This window comes from Sciurus vulgaris (genome assembly GCF_902686455.1).
Source record: "Sciurus vulgaris genome assembly, chromosome: 5".
NCBI classification, from domain to species: Eukaryota; Metazoa; Chordata; class Mammalia; order Rodentia; family Sciuridae; genus Sciurus; species Sciurus vulgaris.
Window position 1 is genome coordinate 165,898,457 of NC_136465.1, and position 27,531 is coordinate 165,925,987.

A 27,531-nucleotide genomic window follows, 5' to 3' on the forward strand; every position below is an offset into this window, starting at 1 on the left:
CACCATCCCTCCATTCATTCATTCACAAATGCCATTTAACCGGGTCTTGCTAGTCTACCTTGGCTCACCACCATGGAGGTGCAGAGTGACTTTCCAAAGGAAAAATTGACCATGCTGCTCCCATGCTTAAAAAAAAAAAAAAAAAAAAAAAAAAAGGAACTGGCTATCATTTCAAGGAATCATATGTAAGATGATTTCTGAGTGGTTTGAAATCCATATTTGTTGGCTACATCCATGGATTCTCTGACAAACATGAACTTCAGGAAATCATCAGCACAGAGAAGCAAAAGGGGATACTTTCCTCCTCCCACGGCACATCAGGCTCCAGGCTCCATCTGCCCAGCTGTTCATGTCTATGCCTTAGGCTGGAAAATGTCCCACACTATGAGGATCTAAAGTGTTGAAACAGATCCTTCTTTAAGGAGATTGCTAAATGACACACTGAGCATAAAATGCAACCTATGAAACTTGGAGGGGTGTTGCTTTTATTTTTCGTTTTTAGTTTTTGACATTCTTTTATCTGCATCCAATTACCAACAAATAGAACCTATTAAACTTTAAGTTAATATTATTTTTGCTATCAATGACATTATTATTATTATTGCTTCCCAGAAACACTCAGGTCTGCCTGCCTCTGTGTTCTGGTTTAGCTATTAGGTGTCCCCAAGAAGCTCATGTACAGACAGTGTAAAACAGTTTAGAAGTGAAACAATTGGGTTATGAGTGCCTTAATCTAATCAGTGCATTGATCTGCTGATAGGAATTAACTGGGTGGCAACTATAGGTAGGGTGTGGCTGGAGAAGGTGGGTCACCAGGGCGTGTCTTTAGGGTATATATTTTGTCCCTGGAGAGTGGAGCTCTCGCTGTCTCTCTGCGCTTCCTGGTGGTCAAAACCAGAGCTGCTTTCCTCTTCCACCATGATATTCCCCCTCACCTTGAGCTCAGAGCAATGGAGTCGGCCATCTATGATCTGAGACCTCTAAAGCAGTGAGCACCAAATAAACTTTTCCTCCTCTAGAATTGTTCTGTCAGGTCTCTTGGTCACAGTGGTAAAAGAATTGTCTAAAACACTCTGAGTGTTCACTTTTTCAATCTGCTCTGAGTAGCACTCCACTGTCCTCTTCTGAAGATGACATTTTTATAGCGATCCCTAACTGCCAGCTGTGTTATGCCAAGCCGTATTCGTCTGTGGAGCATTTGAAGTCTCCATAGCCCCCGGGATGTTTCCTTTTAGATATCCCTTCACAAACCCTCCTTCCCATTCAGACCCCCGTCTCCACGTCTCCGTTATCCAAGGCCCGTGACACGTTTGTGTCTCATTCTTGCTGCTCCTCTTGCCAGGAACCCCCTGCAGCTACCATGGCAGAATACCACAGAGGTTTCACGTGAGACAAACTCTATTTCCTGACTGTATGAGCAATGAGTTGCTCTCTCTGAGCCTCGGTTTCCTAGTCTGAAAGACAGATACAATACCTTCCTCATGTGGTCATTGTAAGGATCAGATGAGGTCATGGCCACCCAGTGCCCAGCACCTAGTAAGAGCTCACCAAATGCCAGTGTTGTTTGTTGTTACAACATTTCAACCCCAATTCCTCTATGAAACTACTCTCAACTACACACAGTTTTCCCACCTTCAACTGCACCTATGGTCAGGAGTTCACAGTACTTAAATATTCTTATTTCTTATGTGTTAATTCTCCCCAAATAAAATGCAAAGTGAACTAGGACATAGGTCATGGCTTATGCCAATACAAGTGCTTACAGGAGCCAGACAAGGAACAGAAAATAGACTTGGTGTAAGAAAACAGGGAGGAGTGAGGACTCTGGCCAACTCCAAGGCACATCTAACCACGGCCAATTGTTGTCATGCGGGAATATGGGTCCAGGGTTGCCAGATCTGTTTTTTCACAAGAAGCCAGAAATCCAGATTCTTATGTGAAATGTCCTGGATTTTAAAAGTCGGGTCAATACTGTTCAAACAAAGCACGTCTGTGAGACCCCAGTTTGTGAAGACTGCATTATTCCAGTGGCCTCTATGAGTTAGCGCCTAGGCTGGTTATTTGGACCCCTGAACTTGTTTATAGAGCAGGAATACTGTGAATGGCAGGCGGGGGTCCAGAGTAACCTCACAGGCTGGGTTTCACCCACACTGGATTTGTCCTTAGTACAGTTCTAAGGAACTATTTTCTGTGTGAAACCTGTTTCCCTTAGGGAAACCCATCTAGAATACCGATTTCTGATTTGGGGACATATACACCAGAACGTAAACCTTTTCAGGACAGGCATGTTTCATTCACCACTACTTCCTAATGTCAAGAAAACTGCCTGGCACCCAGCAAATATTTGTTGAAAATTATAAATTAATCATGTCTTTGTCCATCTGTCTACCACTAATTTGTTCATTATTTGTAAGCAAGGACTATCTTGCTCACCATGATATCTCTAAAATCTGGAGGTGATGAGAGATCAATAAATATTTGTCAAATGAATAAAAATGACTGAAATAACCTGTCCATCTATTATGTGCCAAAGAATATGCTAGACTTCAAAGATTCGGAGGTGACTCAGACACTATCCCAGGCTCAGTGCATTTGGTCACCTAGAAAGGAAAACATAAAACCATTTCTTGGAATATTTCTAAAAATCATCAGTGGTCACTCAGTGTTCCTTCCCCTTCCTGGAAGAGGTGGCAATGGACGAAATGATTGGGACCACTCAGCACTTTACCCAAGTGTCCCTAGGGTTGTATTTGTACGTGGAATTTCAATATGAAGTGATTGAAATGATTTTTTTTCAACCACATGTTGGAATGAGCTGAATGGGCACTGCCCTTTCAAGCGGGCACCTTGGGAGGCCGTGTCCTCATTCCACTTGCGTTACGACAGCGCTGGACCACTTCTTTGGCAAGTGCTCTCAGAGAGTTTGAAGCCACTTGAGGACATTTATTTCATTGCTTTAGAGTCATGCCTTATTCCACCTCCCCCTCCCAAAAAAAAAAAAAAAAAAAAAAAAAAAACAACATTTGGGAGGAAAGGACTATTTGTCACTTTATCCCTGAAATTTGGTTCCAAATGGCTTTGGGTTGATTCCTAAAATCCAATTCATGATCAAAGGAGAAATCTTTTCAGTTGGTGAGTTGATTGAGTGGTGTATGCCCCAGGCCTTGAAGGCAAAGTCCAAAGAGAAATTCCCAAATTGTCAAGTGCCACAGGAGTTTTACTGGAAGAGGTGTTCAACCTTCCAACCTGTCTATGACAGTGGACACAGGATTCATTTGAACGCCTAACTTTGAGGTGTTCAGGTCAAAAATTAAAAAAAAAAAAAAAAAACTTTATTTTTCTTTTAGATCCCCAATATCCCAGAGTGTGGACAGATGGGAGCCTTCGATGTAAACGGAGGTGAAATGTGAATGATAATGAGGTTCCTGTGCGTTTGCCTAAGTGTGCCAGGCACCATGCTAATGCATGTCGCACGTGATCCTGTTGGACGTTGGTTACCTTAGCAGGCAGTTGCAAATCACCACCTCCGAAGGGAGATTGGGGCATGAGGTTAAGTAACTTGCCCAAGGTCACCATGCCAGTGAGTGACGAAGCTGGGATTTGAATCCCAGTTAGAGAGCTCTCTCCTCCAGAACCCCTGACCTATACTCGTTAAGAGAGTCATGAATTCTAACACAGCAGAGGAAAAGGTGATCCTAGAATGATCAAGGGCTCACTTTCCTACTGTGACACTGACCCTCCCTCCAGTCACAGGGTTAGTGTCTGTCCAGCTCTGCAACCTCTACCTGGGCATCTGCTTCCCCAGACAATCAATCCCTCTTCGCTGCTCTTGCCAACCAAGACACTCCAGGATGGTAACACCAGTACTGCCATTAGACTCATGCCCCTCTGCAGGTGACCTGCTGTCTCTTTCTGGCAGCCTTGACATTTTCTCTGTTGATGTTCCAGAATCTCACTGCTGTGGAGCAAGGGATGGACCTGTCTTTCTCCCTCTCTTGGGCACTTTCTGGGCACCTTCAGTCACAGAGCTCATGTTTTTGTCCTGGAAGGTTGCTAACCCTTTGACTTGTACTCATTAGAAACGGTTCCACACATCTCACCCCAATTAGAATGGCAATTATCAAGAACACAAGCAACAATAGGTGTTGGCCAGGATGTGGGGAAAAAGGTACACTCATACATTGCTGGTGGGGCTGCAAATTAGTGCAGCCACTCTGGACAGCAGTGTGGAGATTCCTCAGAAAACTTGGGATGGACCCACCATTTGACCCAGCTATCCCACTCCTCGGCCTATACCCAAAGGACTTAAAATCAGCATATTACAGAGATACAGCCACATCAATGTTCATAGCTGCTCAATTCACAATAGCCAGATTGTGGAACCAACCTAGATGTCCTTCAATTGATGAATGGATAAAGAAACTGTGGCATATATACACAATGGAATATTACTCCGCCATAAAGAATGATAAAATTATGGCATTTGCAGGCAAATGGATGAAATTGGAGAATATCATGCCAAGTGAGATAAGCCAATCTCAAAAAACTAAAGGACGAATGATCTCGCTGATAAGCGGATGAGGACATATAATGGGGGATGGGAGGGGTTAGCGTTAGGGTTAGGGTTAGGTTTAGGATTAGGGTTAAGGAGGGTGGTAAGAATGGAGGAAGGAAGGACTGTATAGAGGGAAAAGAGGGGTGGGAGGGGTGGGGGAAGGGAATAAATAACAGAATGAATCAAACAACATTACTCTATGTAAATTTATGATTACACAAATGGTATGCCTTGACTCCATGTACAAATAGAGAAACAACATGTATCCCATTTGTTTACAATAAAAAAAAAAAAAAAAAAAAACCAGTTCCACACAGTGGATGTGTGTTTGAAGCCTGGCTGCATGGGGTGCCAGCAATATCCTGAATAGTTTTGGCATCTGGGGGCACCTAGGACAGAATGCATCTAGGACAATGAGAGTAAAGGAGCAGAGGGTCTAGGAATTTGGGCTGGAAAAGTGGGCTGGGGTCATACCCAAAGGGGCAGTATTCTGATCCTGATTAGTGCAAGGTCACTAATTCCACACGTGACCTTGCACAGCTTGCTTTGTCTTCCTGAGTCCCAGTTTCCCCATCTGTAGGAGGAATGTGACTTCTGAGGTCTGCCCAACTCCCGAGGAGGACTGGAAAGAAAGAACACCTGCTGCTTGGAGAAGGTGACACATTTGTCACTCACTGGGCATTTTTTTCCCTAGGCTGGAGGAGAACTATGAGATTGCAGAGGGCGTCTGTATTCCACGCAGTGCCCTCTATATGCATTACCTGGATTTCTGTGAGAAGAACGATACCCAGCCCGTCAATGCCGCCAGCTTTGGGAAGGTGAGTCCAGCCTCACCTGGCTGATCCGGACCCCACCCCATTCCCCCCAGCAACTTCGCGTAATCTACACACAGTCTTTAAGCATTTTAAAGTATCTTTGTTCTTATCTGTTGACGTTATCAAGATAAATGCTTTGCTGTAATGTTTCCCTGCGAAAATTTCAAACAATTTTAACAAAGCAATCCCAAATCAAATACCAAAGCAAAGTAACACCAAAGTACTTGGTAATAGTTCGCTCTACAAGTTTTTAAACAATTGAGAAATGGTTTAAAGTTAGAAATGAATTTCTAACTTGAATTTCTTCTGTATTTAATTTGTACAGAGTTACTTCTGAGTGGGAAATATTGAACTCACAAGTGTATTAAGTGTATTTCAGTTGAGTCTGAGTCAGGTAAACTCCTTGGCTTAGTTAAGTGAATACTTTGGAGAAACTGCGAAATGGCCCTGTATCATTAGATTGGAGGTTTGGGAGTCCTTAGCTGGGAGTAAAACTATCTGTAATATTACTGGGGCCTGACTCTATCTATCATATGATAAAAACATATTCTTCGCTTAGGGCTGTGTGTGCAAAAAATTATTAGCCCTGACCATTCCTATTGAACAGGTCAATGAAAGCTGTTGGTGCATTCTTTAAGTCTGATCATCTATTTGCTTAATGGCTAAATGTCTAGATGTTACACACACACACACACGCACACCCACACACACACACAAAAATCCCATTAAACTCTTCTTCCTTGTATTAGCTCTTTTTTTTTATTAACTTTTTTAAGAACTATAACTTTAGTGCATCCTCTAACAAGAAGTAGCAGGTTTGATCTGCCCCCTATTCTTTACCAGTTTTCTAAAGACAGACTAACCAAGGACTGAAATGGTAGAAAGAGGCCAGTGTATTCAGGAATTCCCCCTTCAGATCCCCAACAGATAGATAAATCATCAACAGGAAAAACAAAAACAAAAGCAGTGTCAGGTCCGAGTCAAACACATTGGAGAGTTCAGAAACCGAGTGACTGAGAACTGTCTTCATTCAGTGAATGGGGAAGATGCTCTGTGTGGACTCAGGGAGGGAAGAACATTTTTGTGAGGCGTTATCATTATTTCTCCAAGCTGAAAGAACTTTTTAAAAAGTCAGTGGAAAAACCACCTTTACTCTTTCTTTCGTTCATTCTTGAGTCCCTTAGTGTTGATGAGATGGCCCAGGTGGCAGCGCCATGGTAACTAGTGGTGGGGGTCCCAGGAAGAAACCTAGCCCGGGCTCTGCTGTGAAGGGCTCAGTCCGGCAGGCAGGGGGAGGAAGTGCACACTGTGAGTGAGTGTCACACCAGCGCTGCACCAGGTGTCGTGGTCCTAGAGTTATCTACACATTCCTCATAGCAACCACCACGGAGAGGCCAGGGAAGGTCTCTTACATGTGGATGGAGGGGCCATTTGGGTGAGCCAGAGGACCAAGAATCTTGATTCTTCTGGACTCGTCACTCAGCCTCTCAGCCTGTGCTGTCCCCACTTCCTCATGGAGATGTTGCAGGGTCCAAGGGAGGTGACTTTCACTCAGTCATCTGGTAACTCAGGTATTTAAGTTCCGTCACAACTGTTGGTCTTATGAATTCTTCATGAGATGCTGGTGTACAGGTGTAAACACACATTCATTAGCTTAGATTCTGGAAAAAGAGAAAAGAAAAACTTGTACCATTTTTAGAAACTTTAATTTGCCTATGTAAAGGCCCTCCATTTCTTTTTTCTCAAATACTCTGTATCCCTAATGTCAGCCTGGGGTTTCCTGGACCTCATTCGTGTTCCAGGTAAAACTGGTTGAAGTCCATTCCTCCCCATCAGCACCCCAGTTCCGTGCCCACTACAGCTCTCAAGTCTGTCCAGGATTTCAGCAGATTCCAAGAGCTGACATTCTCAGCATCACTTTGACTTGCGACTCTTCCTTCTGTGCAGGTCACCTCTCTCTACCCCTGTGCTGTTCCCTACAGTAGTCATAGCCACACGTGGCTATCCGACTCACTTAAAGTTACACAAAATAAAAACCCAGCTCATTGGCAGTCCCAGTGGCCACATTTCATCTGCTCAGTAGTTACCTGTGCCCGGAGGCTTCCATATTGGATGGTGCTCTATCATCACAGAAGGTTCTATTGAACAGCCCTGTTCCACCCCATGGGGATGGAACATCCTCTCTGTTCTTCATGAGGCAGTCCACAAAAGTAGACTGAAGTTTGCAGGGAGTTTGCCATGCCAGACAGGGACAGGGACAGGCATCCCCCATCTGCCAATTTTCTTCAGGTTTCCATGACAGTGGAGGTTTACTGGTCCTCAACTTGTTCCCATCTTTGGTCCCAGCCCTTCTCTGTTATCTCCCTCTCCTCCTCTTGCATTCCTTTCTCTCCCTCATTTTCTCTCCCCTACCAAATTTCTTCTCTTCTTGTGTCCTTGGTTTCTGCTGACATCTTTGCCCACATACATGCCTCACTTACCCCAAATGACTTTTCAAGATATTTTTCCAAACAATAAGTTCCTCCCTAAAAAGAATTGCCAGTTGCTTCCAAAATGGTCATTGAAAAAGGCATCCAAACTGGGTCTTATCTTCAGTCCAAAAGCAAATTCATACTCTAATGGTAATAAAAGCATAAATGCAAATGCTCTTTGCAGCTGCCTCACTATCAATTTGAAATGCACTGGAATTGGGGCTGTCCTTTCAGCTGCAGAGGAGAGAAGGTACCTGCTGAGGGTTTCCACCGGGAGCTTGTTGAACTGGAAGCCCAGATCTGTTCACCTTTCCTGAGGGGCCCAGCATCCTGCAGCCTCCGTCTCCTCCAGAGAGAGGCACCGTAGTTCTGTGAGGCCTTGGGGTGCAGTGGTGGACCAGCCCTTCCTTGAGCAGAGCCATCCAAACTCATGATTCATCCACAAACTCTTAGCTCAGAGCAGGTGAGATTCAATATTTTGGGTAGTTTTTAGAGAGAAAATATATCCATAGTAGTCCCCATTCAGCTTGCCCATAGGCTGAGGTGACAGTGCCAATGTTGTCCCCGGGTCCTGACTGGGACACTGCTCTTGATGAAGTGGATGGCAGCAGGTGATTCACTGCAAGTTCTGAAATGTAAATCCCTTTTCCCAGTCCACGGTCACACATCATAAAACTGGCTTCCAGAAATGTTGTGTTGACCTTAGTCCCAGAATTAATTTAGGAGTTCAGGAAACACCAAAGCTTCAAGCTAGACCAGCATCACACCTGCTTTTGTTGTTGGCTGTGGTGACGTAAGGTCACCTGGCTTGGAGGCACTTAACTTTTCTGAGCTCCCATTTCCTTACCTTTAGACTGGATTAGTCCCTCACCAAGCTACTCTAGGGATAAAACTAGACAGTGCTTATGAGACCATTGTTCAAAATTGTGACGTGCTCTGCCAGTGGAAGAAATGACCATTGTCTAAAATTGGTCCCACCTTATCCCACCTCCCGTTTCCTTACAGTGTCGCCATGCTTTGTCTTTATAGTTGTCACTACATGAACCATCCTCCCATATTATATATACATACACACATGTGCCTACATATTATGTGTATGTGTATACACATATATATTATCTGTCTGTATGTGTGTGTGTGCGCGTGTGTGTGTAAGACAGCTACCTATCCCTCCTGCTGCTATAGACTCGTCAGGTTGAGAAAAAACAGTAAATGTGTGTCCATGTGTGTTTGTATGTGTGTGTGACATATATATATGTATATATGTATATATCTATGTGATGTTGTGTCATTAGTTGCTTTACCTGTCTCCTTCCCTGGAATGGAAACTCCACAGGCCTTTCTCATTTCATTAGGCATCCCCAACACCCAGGACAGAGGCTGGCACTAAACAGCCCTCAGATCCTTGCAAAGGTTGATGACTTACATTAATGCCACTTGCCAGGGACCATGGAACTCATTTACACATATGTGAACATGTCCGACCTGGGTGAGAACCATGGGAAACTGATCCTGCATCCCTTTCCAGCAGTCCCTTTACTGAGTAGGGAGGGGCTGGCCGAGGTTTACACATGGAGACGGCTGCTTTGACTTTGAAGCGCTGCCTCGGAAACTCTAACTCCTGCTCTGCCTTTGGATGACACAGAGGGAAATCCCACGGCCCAAGTCCCCTGTTCAGCCATCACATCTGTCTTGGTTGAACAATTACAGTTCATTGGGGCTAGTGGAGCCCAGTGTAAAACGTCCGAGTTGGAGCCTCTGCTGTCCGGTGGCTTGGGATTTGCTCTGGGAAAGAGATTGGGGGGGTTGGCCAGGCTCTTCCTTCTCTGGCTTCTCGGGATGAGGGATGGAGACTGTGGAGGAGGGGTGGGGAGGAGGGAAGGGAGCAGGAGCCAGCCGGGGCCCCTCAGTGCCGCTCCTGGCTGAAGTGTCCTGGCATGGGTGTGGAGGGTCCCTGTGGCTCTGGTCACACTGCTGAAGGGTTGTGTTCTCTAGCCCACCCCCTGCTGTCCCCACCCTTGGGCTGCTCTGGCCCCTCAGGTGACTGGGGAGTCACCCTGCAGTCCAGGCGTGGGAGGTTTGGGGCCAGCTCACTGCACTTCCAGTGTGAATGCTCTGCTTCTTAGAGACGCGCAGAGGAGCCCCAGCAAGTGTGACTGGCGTGAAACAGGCTCACTCAGAGAAGCATAAACAGAAAATCGCTTTGCTGTGTTCACAGTTTGGCCCCGGCTGTCCTCTCTCCATGAAAACTAATGATGTTGTGACAGATTTAAGAGCTTTTTGCTTTTTGATTAATTATAAGAACAAGCTTCTTCTCAATAATTTAGGCTCTCTTTCGGCATTAAAACTCCAGATCAGTTTTCCAATTTAAAACTGACCTCACATCCACTTCAAAACTCCCCCTCCCTCAGTTCTGCTGCTCTGGGGCCTGCAGTGAGGGAGGGACGTGCTTTGATCTGCTGTCCCTGACCTTTCCTCCTGCCACAGTTTCTCCAGGTTGCTCAGGTTGAGAAAAAACACTTCCCAAATATAACCCTAGCTTTCCCACAAAAGCAGCAAAATAAACTTTTAGAGAACAACCAAACTATAAATTGAAACAAACATAAGGTAATAGGAATCAAGATTAGCATACACAGGACATCATACCCAGCTAAGTTGCCTCAGCATGAAATGATTTATAAATAGACAATTTGTTTTTTTTTTTATGAACCCAGGGCCTTGCACCTACTAGGCTAGCACTCTACCACTGACTTATAGCCCCAGCCTTAGTAGGCAATTCTTTTTAACAGATGATAAAAGTGTCTAGCTCTAGAATGCAACGTTCAGAGTTCTCATACAATTAAATAGTGAAGCTTGGCCTCGGGCTTTATGTGTACCTGGCACTGTTCTAAGAACATTTCATGTCATTTTCATCTAATCCTCAAGAACCCTCTAAGAGGTAGGTACTGTTGTTATTCCCACTTCATGGATGAGTAAATGAGTACCAGAGAAATTAGGGGGCTTGGTCAAGGTCACCCAGCAAGTAAGTGGTAGGTTCAGGATGTAAACCTGGCAGGCCTGGATCCAGATTCCATGCCCTTAACCATCTCATGGACACAGAATGAGTTGTTTCGGATAGAGTGGGTACGTGTGGAGGCAGGTTTTACGCAAACACTTGTCCTTTTGACTTTCATATAGTCAATAGCTGTTACCTGGTGAATTTCTAAATGATAGAATTGAAGAGAGAAATCTCAGCCTCTCTTACTTCAAGGGTAAGTGTGCTGGTCACTGCAGTGGAGAAAGGCCTACTCCAGTCTTCCCAACTGGGGATTTGTGGCTCTGTGAACACCCCAGCCAGTATTTCCCACTCTGATTCCTCCTCAGTACTTGAGGTCACCCCTCTGTTCAGTATTCACAGTATTCACCCCTCTGTTCAGTCCCTGGTGGACCCTGCCCAGTGCTGGGAGATGAGCTCCACAGTGACGAAGGGGGCTGCTGAGGTGGTAGCCCCGCAGAGGGGACACATGCTCAAGACTGACTGCAGAACAAGATGGCAAATGCACCTTCTGCACTGTGAACGCAAGGACTCGAGGGACGCAGAGAAAGAACTGCCGCCTCCATAGAAGTGGGATGCGGGGCAGCCTGAGAACGAGGGAGGTTTTAATTCCACCAAAGTCATCTTTCTTCTGCTCCTCCACTGGGCTTTTGGAAACTCTAAAACAAAACTCCGCCTGCTTATGATAGAGCATCACTGCATTTAGCCAATGGCAAAGTAAACCTTCTCAAAGGATAAACCGGAGCTCAAGCTTCAGAGCAAAGGCCTTCTCTAACTTACAAATGATTGCTTTCCAACCCTCGTAAGCAATTGGTTTTTGTATGTTAACCTTGTATCCTGCAACCTTGCTGTAATTTCTTTGTAGTCCTAAGAGATTTTTATTTGTTATATTTTCTTTTTAAGTAAATCTTTGACAGATTTTCTATATAAACAATCATGTAATCTGTGAACAAAGTTTTACTTCTTCCTTCCCAATTCATAAACTTTTTGTTTCCTTTTCTTCTCTTCTTGCATTAGCTAGTGCTTCCAGTAGGATGTTGAAAAGTAGTGGTAAGAGAGGACACCTTTGCCTTGTTCCTGATTATGGTAAGAAAACTTTGAGTTTCTTACCATTAAGTATGTTAGCTATATGGTTTTGTAGACACTATCAAGTTGAGGAAGTTCTTCTCTATGTCTAATTTGCAGAGTTTTTTAAAAATCATAAATGGATGTTGGATTCTGTCAAATGCTCTTTCTGCATTTATTAATCTGATCATATGATTTTTTCAAGCCCATTGATGTCATGGATTACAGTAATTGATGTTCAAATGTCAAACCAGTCATGTGCACCTGGGATAAATCCCACTTGGTCATGAAATACAATTCCTTTAAACATAGTTGGATTCAATTTATTAATAGTCTGTTGAGGATTTTTGCATCTATATTCATATGAAATATTGTCTGTGATTTTCTCTTAATATCCTTGTCTCATTTTGGTGTTAGGATACTATTGATCTCATAGAAAGAGTTAGGAATCTCTGAAGGAGATTGTGGAGAATTGGTATAACTTCTTTTCTAAATGTTTGGTAGAATTCATGAGTGAATGTATTTGAGCCTGATGCTTTCTGTTTTGAAAGATATCATTATATCATTTATATAATTTCTTTAATAGATATAGACCTATTCTTGTTGTCTATTTCTTCTTGTGTGGAATTTGGCAAATTTTGTCTTTCAAGAAATTGTCCAATTCTTCTAGGTTATCAAGTTTGTGGGCATAAAGGTATTCATAATATTCCTTTCTTCTTTTGCTGTCTGTAGCACCTATAGTGATGTCCCCTTATTTCATTTTTGATATTGGAAATTGTGCCTTCTCTTTTCCTTAGTCTGGCTAGGGGCTTATCAATTTTATTAATATTTTCAAAGAACCAGCTTTTGGTTTTGAGGATATTCTCAATAACCAGCTTATTGATTTTGTGGTTTCAATTCCAATGATTTATCTTCTACTTCCTATGATTTCTTTTCCTCTACTTACTTTGGATATAATTTGCTCTTCTTTTTTTTCTCCCTACTTTCTTAAGATGGAAACTAAGATTACTGATTTTAGCTATATCTTCTTTTCCAACACATGCATTCAGTGACATATATTTTCCTCTAAGCATTGCTTTCCTTGCATCCTACAAATTTTGATGTGTTTTTATTTTCATTTTGTATTTTAAAATTTCTCTTGTTTTATTTTTTGCCCTATGTGTATTCAGAAGTGTTTTTGCTTCGCTTCTTAGTATTTGGGGATTTTCCAGTTATCTATTTGTTATTGATTTCTAGTTTAATTCTGTTGTGGTATGAGTGTTTAAAATCTTCTTTTTCTTTTTGTTTTCTCCTTCTGATATGCCTCTTATGCATATTTACATCTTTCATAATTGCCTTCATAGTCCTTCATATTCTGTTCTTTTATTCCCTCAGTCTTTGTCCTCTTTGCTCTTCTGTTTTCAGAGTTTGTATTTCAGAGTTTGTCAAGCTCAGATATAATGTCCTCAACTGTGTCCTGTCGCCCAATAAGATAATTAAAGGCATTCACCTTGGCTACAATGTTTTTGATCTCTAGGATATCTTTTCAGTCATTTCTTAGCATTTCCATCCCTCTGCTTACATTATCCATCTGTTCTTGCATGCTGTTCTTTATTATGGCCATTAGCAAGTTATTCATAATTATTTTGAATTCCAAAATCCCTGCCATGTCTGATTCTGATGTTTGCTGTCTCTTCAAATTGTGTTTTTTACCTTTTAGTCTGCCTTGTAACTTTTACTTGCTGCCTGGGCACAATGTATCAGTTGAAAGAAATTCCTTTGGAATTGTGGTGGTAAGGTGTGTGTGGGGGTAGTGTTCTCTGGTTCTATGACTAGATCTCAGTCCTTTAGTGAGTTTCCACCACTGGAATGTGAATTTCATAGGTATTTCTCAGCTCTCCCCACCCTGGATTGCTAGATTTGGCTAGTTGTGTGTTTACCTTCTTGCACATAGAAGGCTAGAGTTAACTGGAGTGGCATATTTCCCTTCCTCCCAGATTTATTAGGCTTTGATAAAAGTCCAGAAGATTAAGCTCCAGTTAACTAGTTTCTCCTGAGGGCCCTTGTTAAGAACAGAGTACTGTGGCATGTCTCAAATGGTTCCTTTTCCCCTCCCCACTGCCAGAAGCATAAGTGGGTTTTTCTCATATTTACTGTGGGAACCTGGTTGAGCTCCTGGGGGTAAATCTGTCAATATTGTATGGGACCCTTATTACCAGGTCCCCCTGGAGTTATTTTTAACTCTCAGACTTATCCACACTGAACCTGTAGCAACTCAGCAGTTACAGTTCAGGTTTTCCTACTCTGACAGTGGGTCCCAGGGCTGCTGCCACTCATGAGTCTCTGTTTCATTAAGCTGCAATTCCGTGTATGTCTCTTCCATCTTGGGGACAGTCATTTAGCCTGTGTCCTTCTATCTCTTACTGTCCAAGAAGAGTTGTTGATTTTTTTAGTTTGTTCAGGGTTTTACTTGTTTTTAGGACAGAGTGACCAACTTCCCAAGCTCCTTACATGTAGAAATGCTGTTTTTGTTCCAAGGTAAAGATGAGATAGCTGATTTTAGGATCTGTGTTGTTGATGACAGATTTCAATACAAAGGAGCTAAACCCTGGAGCCTCTTCTATAAAGTAAATCCTGGGTGGAAATCTGAAGGTCTTTCAGTTAGGAATTGTGTTGAGGATGTGGGCAAAATTCACCCGTCCCTGTTCCTAAACAGAAGCTTAAAAAAACAGTGGTCTTATTTTTCTTACGTAAACTAAGTCTAGGAAAAGATAACCCAGCTCCATGTAGAGAGGTTGATAAAAGTACTGGAGACTCAGCTTCCTCCCGTGTTTATGGTTTACCATCCTCACAGATGGTTTCTGATTTCTGTGTCACTTTATGGTCCAAAATGGCTTCTGGACTCTAAAACCATATTCCAAGCAATAAATAGAAATAAAAGAGGAAACGGGAGCAAAGACAAAAACTCCCAGCCAAATCAGTCCTCTTTAGGAACTTTCCCAGAGCCCAACCCAGTGATTCTCCCTTACCTCTCAATGGCTGCCCTTGGCTATCAAAAAGGCAGGAAAATGTGGTCTGTTATCTCTTGGAAATAAAATTATTGGTCAGAAAGAAGGAGGGGTAGGCAACCATCCATTTTTATCCACATAAAGCCATTCCAGTTATCCATGCATCCTTTTACATGTCACATCTATAAAATGAAACCCAGGATCCTGAAAGTGTGTAGGATATACAGATGCTCCTTGACTTACAGTGGGGTTACACCCAGATAAACCCACCGTAAGTGAAGATACCATACATTGAAAATGCATTTAATACAGCTAATCTACCAAACATCATGCCATAACTTAGTCCACCTTAAGCATGCTCAGAACACTTATATTAGCCTGCAGTTGGGCAATACTATCTAACACAAATTCTATCTTAAAACAAAGTGTTGAATGTCATGTAATTTATCAAATACCTATATCGCAAAAATGCTAGCAACACAGCACACTGTAGAGTATAGGTTTTTACCCACATGACCATGTGGCTGCCACTCACTGCCAATGCCCAGCATCTCAACGGGGTATTGTACAGCAAATCTCTAGCCAGAAGATTATCAAAGTTAAAAATTCGAAGTTTGGTTTCTGCTGTAAGTGTGTCACTTTCACAACCAGTTCAAAGTCAGAAACTCTGAAGTTGGATCATCATAACTGGGGAAGCATCTGTCCCCTCAGTTTATCACTTTGGGGAAGTAATGGGTGGTTCAATGTGATCATCTAAGACTGCATGACGGTGACATGACTTATGGATTGCAAGTTGTTGATCTTTTTATGAAAAGGCCAATTTATGGATAGGCACTAGGCAGTTGTGACGATGTCATTCAATTCATAAAGAGATCATTTAGCCTCAAAAATATGCCTCCCCTGAAGGCTTATTGACATTTCAGATTCCTCAGTTCCCTTCAAAATGCACCTAGAATAGAATAGGGTAATTCATTAATACATATAAGTTTCTTTTCTTTCTTTCTTTTTCTTTTTTTCTGTACTGGGGATTGAACCCGGGGGCTCTTTTAACCACTGAGTCATATCCCCAGCTCTTTTTTATATTTCATTTAGAGACAGGGTCTCACTGAGTTGCTTAGGGCCTTGCTAAGTTGCTGAGGCTGGCTGCTGATCCTCCTGCCTCAGCCTCCTGAGCCACTGGGATTATAGGCATGTGCCACCACACCTGGCCAATATGTGTGAGTTTAATATGTTAATGAGATTTAGAGATTGGTAGTGTGATCTTACTTTTCAGATAAGGTAATTAAGACCTAGAAGAATTGAATGGGTTTTCCAAAATTAATGCTTTTAAGGGTAGGGATGGATGCCCCCAAGAGCTGAACTGGCAGGATGGGGTGGTGGAAAGACAACAGTAGAGACAAGAAGACAAGATAAAGGGAAGCTGGGCTGACAGGTGTGCATACTGGTATGAATTCAGTTTAATTCCATCTTGCCTTTTTCCAATGAGGCCTTGAGGTCATTGGCAGGGTGGGCTGTAGGTGGCTCTTCCTCCAATATTTGGCTCCGTCCTCCCTGCTGGTCATCTGAGCAATGAGGAAGAGCCCTCCATTTTGGACCTGTGCTTCGGCAGTGGTGTACACCTGGAGTGGAGATGAGTCAGTCTTCTCATTGACATGATGGCTTTTTCCTTTGAGAGTCCCTTCAATCTGCCCATCTTTGCCTCTTGTCCTCATCTGTGGGTGGGTGCCACTTGCACATCTGCACAGTGACACAGCAGAAAATGAGGGCATTCTGGAAGGATCCTTCAGGAATGATCTCTTTGCAATTTTCAAAAGAAAAATAAATTAATCACACAGTCAGAATTTTCTATTTTAAATCTTTAAATACTTACATGTTTTTCTTAATTTTTGCTACATGCTATGGAGTGTCTAAATCAGAATATCTGATTTCACACCAGAGTGCATATTCTGCTTATTGTTTTTTTTCAGTATAGTGCTTTGTAAAAATTCTGAAGTCAAGTTGTTTGGCTCCACCATTTAACTAGCTGCATGAACTTAGGCAATTTCTTAATATCTCTGAGCCTCAGTTATTTCAGCTATCAAATGGAATAACGCTAGCAACCACCTGGAGAACTGCTGAGATACCAGCCTTAAAGACACTGCTTAGCACAGTGCCGGGTAAATATAAACGCTCAGTACACGTTAGCTATAATCCTGACTTCAGTGTATTGTAGCAACATTCCTTTACTTCAGTGCATCGTGTCTTTAACATATCATCACCAACATGTCAATGTTCCAACCCTTCTAGGTGCCCTTCCTCCTGAACAATTTTGAGAACAATTGTTCTAAAAATTTCCCACATCACACATACTGCCATCTCCTCCCGCACCCTTTCTTATTATGATCTACAGAATTATTCCATTTTTAACTTAACCTGCATCTTATGTAACTCACCTCATTCTAGCTAAATCAGTGTGTGATGGCTGTCTTCTTTCATGCATGCGTGACACCTGATCCAGGCAGCCCAAGACAAGGCTGGGTCCGCATGGGATTTTTGGACTTCCTGCAGTTGCCACCCATGCTGCTGCCCTACAGATAACAGGTTCTCTATGAACTTTCTGGCCCTGGGGTTTTCACAGAATCCTTCATCCATCCACCCATGTGATTTGAAATTCTGCCTCTGCCTCCTTGCATTCAATATGAATTTCTCATAGAAATTATGAAACTTCCCTTGAGAAATTTCCTCTGGAACCTGCAGCACTGTCTCTTCAATCCCCAGTACCACATCCAGGAAATGCTACCCCGCCCCCCAAAAAAAAGAATGTTAACTGGGTAGCATTGCAATAGCTGAATTCCTCTGGCAAACACTCCTTTCACAATGGAAGCGTTGAGGCAGTATGTCTCAAAGCCCTCACCTACCATGCGTTTTTCTCCTCTGAAAAGGGACTAGGTTTATAGTCAAAAAAGCAAATGAGTACCTGCTTCCAGATAACTTGTGACAATTAGATCCCTTTAACCAACTTCTTTCCCTGATCATTTTTCTCCATCTCTTGTTCAAAAAAATCTTTTCTGAAGTGTTTGCATAAGGAGCCGCGAGATTCCACGGTACACAGTTATAAAACAGGAAGTGTTTCTCCTTTCTTGCTACTTGAAAAGCCTTTCTTCTCCCACACCCAGAAGACCCCTGGACTGGGACCCGCAGCCCTCTTGGGAAGCTGTTTTCAGCACACGTGACTCTTGATGCACACCTGAGCTTTGTCTCCGCCCACGAGTGGGGGGATTTGTTCTTCTTCCTTCGCCCTGGAATTTCTTTTAGATCACTTCTCACTGGAGAATCTTTGCCTACTGAGGGTGGATTGAATTTATGGAAACAACCAAAAAAATCTGATGACTAAGTTTGGAGATCAAACTGATGGCCACAGTGTAGCGTAGGATCACCAACAAAGGCAATCTGTAGAGTAATGAGCGACTTTCTCGTGTAGCTCTGGAGTGTCTTTTGAGGCAGTGCCACCACAGGACAGGGGGAATTCATGCAGTGAGTGGACACCTGCTGACTCCAGGTGGAGGAGAGGAGAGCCAGGGGAGTCCTGCTTCTTCCTCTGACCAGTCTGTGAATCCAAGCAACTGTCTTATAAAGCTTCCCGTGCTTGCCTGTAAAGTGGGCTTCATTGTCCTCTGCTCCAGGGATTTCTGTGAATAAAGTTTAATACTGAGCTTAAGACACCTTGGTCAGTGCCTGGCACCCAGCAATGCTCAGTGGTGTCAGTCCCTTCTTTCCCCGCTCCCCTTCCTCGTCCCACAGGAGAGGGATGGTTTAGAAATGTCATTTCCCAAAGGCTTTGCTGACAAGTCGTGTTGCTTTAAGAACTGCACCCATAAAACTCATGGGTGGGTATCCCGCAGGCTGGAGGGCGCAGATGAATAACTCGACCACCACCTCAAAGAACTCCTGCAGCTTCTCTGCTTCCCACCCCAGCCCCCAGAACCCCCAGCTCTGTCTGCCCAGGCTGAAAGAGAGAAGGGTGGGATTCGCGAGTAATTAAAGAGAATTTGGAAGGCCGGGATGTTGCGGAATGTTAGATCAGTAGCTAGAACAGCATGTGGTGTTCTTTAGGCAGGCTTCATTGAATCCATACAAAAAGAGAAAGAGGGGCTGCCTGCCCGTCTGCTCATTTATCAAACCGCGAAGCTCAACTTTCACAGCTCCACAAAAGTGTTTTACTGTTTGCTGAGTCTTGCTCCAGAAATTAAAAGCTGAACAGCCTCCGTGGGGCCGAACCGACGTCGCATTTTGAGACTCAAACTAAATTGTGCTGGGCTTTCAGATTCAGGGACCAGTTGATGATTTGGTGAAAGGAGAAGAGAATAATTTGTAATTTGCAGCCCATAAGAAACACTTAAAAAAAAAAAAAAAAGAGCCAAGCCCCCTCAGCCCAGGGTTTTGTTGCGGCTGCGGGGAGGGGGTGCCATCTGCAGCAGCGCTTTCTTTGCTCCGAGTGGGAAAAGTCTTGACCTCCATTTGGGTGAAATGTGCCCGGGTACCACGCTTCCTCCCATCCCCCACCCGACTCCTAACAAGCTTCCTCTCCTTACTTCAAATTGCCTGTCTCTCTTTTCAGAGGAGGAGAGGATTTGGCCATCAGATATTTTTAGGTAAAAGAGTTTTCACAGCCAGAATCAAATATTCCAACCACACAAACGTACTGCTTGGGAAAGCGCCACGTGCTGCAAAAACCTGAAACCGGGCTGAATGAGGATGTCCTAAAAAACATGCAACGATGGAAGGGCACAGTGCTAGCGGGGTGTGGAGGAGAATGGGCTGGAAAAGGAGGGTGGCGGCCGGGGAGGCAGTGTGGGGTGCCAGCAGATGGACCCTCCCCAGCCCCACCTGGCAGCCGCTCAGCTCTCCCTCCGCTCCAGCCAGGGCCCCGGGAAAGCCTGCCTGCCTGAGCTCTTGCCTCCACCAGGAGACCAGCCTGGTACCATTCTCCGATGCCCCCCACCCTGCTGCGAGCCTGTGAGGTGAGCCGAGCATCCATTTAATAGAGGAAGGAACTGATGCTCACGTGGAAGAAAGAACAAAAGGTTTTTCTGCTTTGCAGTTTAGCACATTTTTAAAAAGTGTTAATGCCCTTCTACACTTCCTGGAAAGCAATCTGACAGTGTGTTTTAAGATCATAGACATGTTTCTCCCCTTTGATCAAACAGCTTTCCATCTGGGAAACTATGATGGGGGCGGGGGAGAGAGAAAAAAGGAAAGAATAAAATATCAACGAAAAATCATTATGCACAAAGCTATTGCTTATAGCATTATTTATATCAATACAACACTGACAACAACTTCAGTGGCCAATGACAAAAGGAATGATTCATTCATTCTTTCATTTATTGAGTCAATGAATTAATGTACTCAGCCACATTATCTCCTGCCTGGACTATTGCAATAGCCTACTAACTGGCCTCCTGCTTCCACCCTTGTCCCCTACAGTCAATTCTCCATACAGTCAGATCTCATCTTTACTCCCCTCTGTGAATCCTTCTAAAGTGAGATGGGAACATCTCACTCAGTAAAAGCAGAAGTGCTTCAGAAGGCCTGCAAAGTCCCACATGAGCCCTGTCCCATCAGCCACACTGGCCTTCTTTTTCTTCCTGAAATAAGTCAAACTAACTCCCACCCCAGGACCTTTGCACTGGCTGCTCCCTCTTCTTGCAGGTGGCCAGAGTTCATTCCCTCCCTTCCTTTTATCATCACTCATATGCCACATTACCCCTGAGTCCTCAAAATTCTAAGCAAAACAACACCCCCACCTCCACGTTCCCTTGTCCCTCAGTGGCATCTGTTCCCCTCTGTGGCATTTCCCTGATATAAGACAGTGACTTTTTCATGTGTTTCATTTTGGTCTTCTCACAATGAGGCGTAAGTTCCTTAACAGAGGCTGTTTCTGTTGTGCTCAGGTCGTATCCCTCAGGGCCCTGCAAAGCATCCACTTAGAGTAGGAGTCCGACAGAGGCTGCTGTTGAATGATCCGAGCCAGGTTCCGTTAGGCAGCCTGTTGTGGGTTTTGAGGCTGCAGCTTGTTGAACACGAGGAATCGTAGAAGATGGGCCGGAGATCCAGCTGGTGTAGAGTGTGAGAGGCCCGGGGAAGGACTTTGTAGAGCCGAGTGGACCGCTGACTATCCACAGAGGTTCTGTGGAGGGGCTGGGAGGTGCTCATTGAAACCCTCAAGACTTCAGTTAGAAAGAGGAGTGAGTTCAAGAGATCTGCTACACAGACCGTGACTAGAGTTACTAGCAATGTCTTGAAAATTGCTGAGAGTAATTTTTTTAAACAGAGAGAAGTCTGGGAAGTGATGCATATGTTAATTAGCTCAATTTAGCCCTTTCACACTTACGTACATGTCAGGACATCATACCGTCTACCATAAAGGCATACGATTTTTATTTTTCAATTTAAAAACAAATTACTTAAAAGAAGGTTCTATGGACCAGATAATTATGGTCACCAAACAAGTCACCCAGGAAGGACGTCTGGGAGGAAATAGGTGCAAGCTGAGCTTTGAAGGGTGAGTGGACATCAGGCGGCAAAGGGCTAGAGAAAGGGCATGAGCCAAAAAGAACACATCGTGGGCAAGTCCAGCACCACAGTGCCGCGCAGGGAACCATGCGAGACGTGCTGGGCTGGAGCCCCGGGCCTGGGTAGGGCAGGCTGGAAGCAGGGTGGTGAGGAACCCTGGGCAACAGTGCAGGCGAGGATCATGGTCCTAGGCTCCCAGAGACGGGAGGATGCAGGTCGGCTCAGACTGTGGTCAAGGGAGGGTGGAACTGTTGCAGATTCAAAGTGGCAGGTGCAGACACCGTTTGGTCAGGGCCTCCGAAAGGGTTCCTGGAAGAGTGGAGTGCATGCTTGGGGGCGGGGCGGAAGGCAGGGGGCCTTTAGGGACGTGGTGGTGAGGAGGGACAGGGGAGTGCAGCGGGGAGTAACTGGGAAGCATTCAGAGAACCGTGCAACACCAGGTAGTCAGGAGGTGTCGAGAGAGGATGGAGGAATGCAGGCTACTGGACTCAGGCGGCCTGGGAGGAACGCTGGAGACCTCTGCGTGGCGGGTAATGATCTGGTCATGCCAACCGCAAATCTACTTGGTGACCTCAGTTATCCAACCGAATGATTTTCTTTTTTTTTTTTTCCCAATGCCAGGGATGGAACCCTGGGTCTCACACTCTCTGCCACTGAGCTATGTCCCCAGTCCTCACATTTCCACTTTCCAGGATGTGAGCAGGTGCCATCTAAGAGGAGATATCAGGCTGCCTGCTGATGTCACCATCCCCTGGCCTGTTTCCCACTTTCCCTAGCCTATCAGGAACAGGGCAAGATGGAGCCTGCACAGACAGAGGCTGCCAGAGCATTTCCAAGGAGGCTCAGAGCCGTGCAGGGAGCCAGGAGAAACCCTCGCTGAAGACGGAAACAAGAGTTCATCTCGTTCCTCGCATTCACTCAGTGTGGGAATGCAGGATACGACCTAGGATATGAAGGCTGCTGCTGAGGGAAGGGATGAGGGTTTGGGGACGATTTTGTTCATCCAGAAGCAATAATGTTGGTGTGGTAGAGTGTCCAGTCAGACTGGGAGCATTCAAATAGCAGGTCTGCATCTTGTGAGCTGTGTAGCTCCATACGATGGCTTAGGCTCTTCATGCCTCAGTTTACCCATCTGTACAGAGGGAACAGCAGCGGAGTCTGGTGCTGGACTGCTGCGGTGATTACCTGAGATGATCCGGGTAAAGTGCTGGCACAGTGCTTCAACCAGGACTGCAACCCCAGTGAGCCTGAAGCCAAAGCCCATGTGATAACCATGGTCTGCCTCCCAGGGCACTAGGGGAGCAGGCGGGCGCTCCTGTGGCTTCATGGGGCATGAAGCAAGGAAAGTAAGAGACACTCAAAGAAGGAGAGGAGCTTCTCGGGGGTGGGAGGGGACACAGCATGAACAATGGCAAGACCGGTGCCAGTATGGAACCTGGGGAGCACCCAGGTGGTGGCTGGATTTGAGTCTGGGAAGTTAGGCAGGAATAGATGGCAGAGGGCCTCATGGACCAGCCAGAGTGGCCTGGACTTTATCCAGAGTAGGCAGTGAGAGGTACCTCGCACCTCCAAGGACGAAATGAAATGATCATATTTGCCCTTTAGACAGAGCCTGCTGGTGAGGTAGCAAGAATGGTGGCAGGGTGGCCAGTCTGTCATCCAGGGCAGAGACGATTGGTGGGGGTCAGGGGAATGGAGAAGGTGCAGGAGACGTCTGGAAGGCAGAACCAACGGACATCTGCTTAAGCAGGCTGAGGAGCCTGTCTTGGGTGACTCAGCAGGTGATACTGGTCACAAAGGTGCAAACGGCTTGCATGGACGCACATACCATTCAAAAGGAATAAGTAAAAACCCTGGCACAGATTTAATCACAGGTCAGTGAATTCCCAGCCCCTGTCACACCAGTGCAGGGGATCACAAACACATGGCCTGTGTGCTGTATCAATGCATAAAAGTGGGACGAATGGCCTCAGAAGACCTGTCCCATTTCCCAGTGGTCCCACCCAGCCTGCAGTCCTGGTCCCTTGGCCTAGAGCAGGCGTCAGGGCTCTGCCTGTGTGCTTTGAGGATGTTGTGTGGGATACCATTAGAATAAACTCTTGGGAGGGTTTCAGAACTCAGCCCAGTCTCTTAAATCAAGTAATAATAAGACTTAGCAACCAAACACAACAATGCTGCTTTCTTTTATTATTTACAGCTGATTTGCAGGGAATGGGGAGTGATTTACTTTTCAGAGAGAAAAGGACAAGAAAAACTAGCACTGTAGCAAGCTGGTAGATTTTCTATGCTGCTTTCCAGATTTTCTGGAACTTCCTTTGTCAATTACAAATATTTCTAATAAGAAAATCCTTTTCCGTTTGCATAGAAAGTCGACTTAGTTCACAAATGTCATCCAAAACCTTTTGTTCTACCCACCATCCCCTACCTGAACAAATGCCCTTTGTATTTCCCCATGTTCCGTTGTGTGTTCCTATATTTGTCCAAACACAAATCACAGCCCCAGCATACACGTGGTTTAGGTCTGCTGTTTCGCTTGGCATTTTGTCATGGCGTTTCTTCACATCATGATGGCTCTGTAGCCATCATTTCTAATGGCATGTGAGTTCTGTTGAGTGCGTGTGCTGTCCTGTATTTAGCTGCTTTCCTGTCACTGGACATTCATATTGTTTCTAGTTTTTCACCCTCATTAGTAGTCTCACACTTGATTTTTTCTTATTTTAAATGATTTCCTTAGAACTAATAGATTTTAAAAATGAGTATTTTGTGGCTCTTGATATACATTGTAAAAATGCCTTTGGGAAGGGTGGTACTAATAAGCGATGTCTTCAGCAATCTGAGCACTCCTGTTCTACTGCGGCTTTGACAACCCTGAGTATTATTTTCATCACGTCCACCAACACCAGAGGTCCAATATGGTGCCTCACTGCTGTGCCCGTTTGCCTAGGAGAAACTTCCAGGGCTGAGCATAAGAAAAGCAGAGCTCAGCACGTAGCATGCACCTCTCTTGATAACACTGTGACTCTTGTAATCCTATTCTATTATCTTCTCTGCGTGGGTGGTTAGGAAACTCAGAACCCAGAGCGTCACTCACGTTTCTAACCAATGTGAAGAACCCCCAGCTCCACTTACATGCTTTTCTTGTCTCCCCTTTATCTACACCATCATCTCTGTCAGTGTCGCACCTTCATGAGCAGCCACGTCAGATCCCAGCTCTGAAACCAGTCCCATGATGAGGATCTAGAGTGCGTGGCCATCTGTCAGCCCAGGGTGATAGGGCCACTAAGCCTGATGCACTCCCAGACCACACACAGGGTCCAAGTGTTTCAAGAAGGCTGTCATCAGCCCACCTTCCGTATTGCATTTTATCCGGGTGCAGCAACCTGAGAGGGACAGAGAGGAAGCTAGAAGCCCAGGTCCTCAGTTTAACAGGAGTTAGCGTGAAAGACACTGGGGTACGTTCCCTAAGAAAGTGGCACCCTCACAGAATGCACAGAAAAACCAGATCGGTTTTGTTCACTTACGAGATATCACTCATGATACAACGCTTTATCAACAGAATATTTTTAAGGTTCTTTTTTACTTCCCAAAGTGGCTTTGGATGTTATCACATCAGCTTCTCTAAACATCCTGTGATCTTTTTCATCCATTTTCAGATGAATTGCTGCCCCACCAGTTCTCCACGGTGGAGAGGTCAGCTCCCTAACACACTGAAACGGGCCATCTTCCTGCCACCCACTCTGGGTTCTCAATTCCTCTTTACTTTGGCCACTTCTTTTCCATCACACAAAGGCTGCTTTAGTTGGGGGCACCATCACCTGTCTCTCCAGTTAGGGGGTGCCTTCTAACTCCCGAGTCTTCACATATACCAAGGAAACTAAGGCAGAGAGAGGTTGAATGGTATGTCCAAGCTCAAACAGCTCTCAGGGCCCCAGTACCTGTCTGTTGAGTGAGTCAATCATTTGATGAGCGTACCGGCGTGGGGGAAGGACAGTGAGAATAGAGGGAAAGAGATTCATCCCCATCTCTGGAGAAAGCTCCTGAGGTTTATGGCTTAGTGTGGGAAATCCGCTATTCTCTTCCAGGGAGTGCAGTGTACAGGCTACTCTCTGACCACACGTGTCTGCTCAATACTGAGCTAAAAGGGAAGAGGCTCTGGAAGAATTCAGTTAGACTTGAAAAGTCAAGTCCATGGAAGTAGGACACAAGGCATCAAAATAGTCAGTGGTAATAATGGACAAGACAGAGTATTTACTAAGTGCTGGATTCTGCTGCAAATTATTTACATATGTTTACTTTTTAAATTTTCAAAAGCATTCCCCAAGGTAAAGGTTATTATCATTCCCATTTCACAAATAGGGAAAGTAAGTCCTTTGCATGTGAACTTGCCAAAGGGCATCCAACCTAAAAAGAACTGAGCACCAACTGATCCTGATCCAGATTCTTTTTTTTTTTTTTTTTTTTTTTGGGGGGGGGGGGTTGCCAGGGATTGAACTCAGGGGCACTTGACCACTGAGCCACATCCCCAGACCTATTTTGTATTTTATTTAGAAACAGGGTGTCACTGAGTTGCTTAGTGCCTCACTTTTGCTGAGGCTGACTTTGAACTTGCGATCCTCCTGTCTCAGCCTCTCCAGCCACTGGGATTACAGGCGTGTGCCACTGTGCCCAGCTAAATCCACAGTTCTTACACACAACCCTCCTTTATACTGATTCCACAAACGTCATCTCAGTAAACACACAGGAAAGAGGCCCCTTGGTGTGTTTCCATCTCTCCTCCAGGTTTCCTGTGAATCTGTGGTTGCCCTGGGCCGTAGTGGTCAGTACCCTCTCCTGGGCTAACAGGTCAAGGATGTGCTCTCCTGATAGGGATCGGAGCTTCAGTCCTCCATTCATGAAATGTGGATCAAGCTCTTCCACATGCCAAGCCCCATGCAAGGTCCTGGCTGTCATGGACCTTGTGTTCAAGTAGGAAGAGACCCAAGCTAAGCAGACAAGATCATTCTATGGTGCTAAGTATAAAAAGGTGTAAATCAGGGCCCATTGGTAGCAAGGCATGGCTGTGCTGCTTGAAACTGGCTGGTCTAAACGACCTGTGGGCAGAGTGACAGTGCCCCAAATCCTGAATGGTTTGAGACAAGGACCCAGCCTTGGGGGAATCCGGGTGACTGCAGGAGAGGAAGGCGGGGGGTGGGCAGGGGTGAGCAGGGCCGTCACAGGCCGAGTGTGGGTTTCGGTTCCAAGTGTGATGGAGGGTTTTAAGCAGGGGAGTGGCTTGTTCTAGACCAACCGGCTCTTCTCCGTTGAGTAGGAAGGAGCAAAGCACAGAGGGACCATGTGAGAGGCCCTCAGGATCGGAGCCCACCACCGTCCGGGGACTCCCCCTGCCTCCCCAGCCTTGTCTTCTCCAGGGTCCCACAGACTCCTAACAAATGATGGTACCAAGAACCTGTTTCCCTCCCTTTGTATGATTGTCATTTGTAAAAAACTCAGTCACTGTGCCCCCAAGTTCTCCCTGTGGGTAACTGATTCTTGTGTTGACTTGCAGATCATAAGGCAGCAGTTTCCTCAGCTGACCACCAGAAGACTCGGGACCCGAGGACAGTCAAAGTAAGCACACATTGTCCTGCTGCTCACAGCCGCATCTCTGGGCCTGGAGATAGGTGGGACCCCACGCCGCTCATGCTGAGCTCCACCTGCAGGCCTGCAAGGTGGTCTGTGCCTAGAGGGAACACACAGCAGCTTTATGACAGCTGGATCCCCTCTCTCAGGACCCTTGGAAGAGAAGTCCTTCAGTCGCTTGGGACCTTTTGGCCTACCAGCTGGATGGAATCTGATTTCATGCCACCCTATCTTAAGGCACTTTTTTTGTCCAATAGCCTGGGCATCTTTTCAAGGAGCACCTTGTGGCTTCTTGGACCAATCTCAGGACACTTGGACTGTTTTTACTGGGCAAACTGCTCTAATAGGATCCTAGCAGGCCAGAGGAGCCAACGAATGAGTACTAACCCTGGCAGGAAACTCTGCTCCAATGTGGCACACAAGGGACGAT

The 27,531-nt window shown here is 45.1% G+C and overlaps 1 protein-coding gene across 3 annotated transcripts in view; it reads left to right on the forward strand.

Moving 5' to 3' along the window:
* RFX4 (regulatory factor X4) overlaps positions 1-27,531 on the forward strand; it is a 159,066-nt gene that overhangs the window by 57,425 nt on the left and 74,110 nt on the right. For all 3 annotated transcript variants that reach the window (XM_079143091.1, XM_079143092.1, XM_079143093.1), the window contains 2 exons: positions 5,250-5,373; positions 27,028-27,089. In XM_079143091.1, the coding sequence (XP_078999217.1) occupies positions 5,250-5,373; positions 27,028-27,089 (186 nt within the window). The remainder of the gene's footprint in view (positions 1-5,249; positions 5,374-27,027; positions 27,090-27,531) is intronic.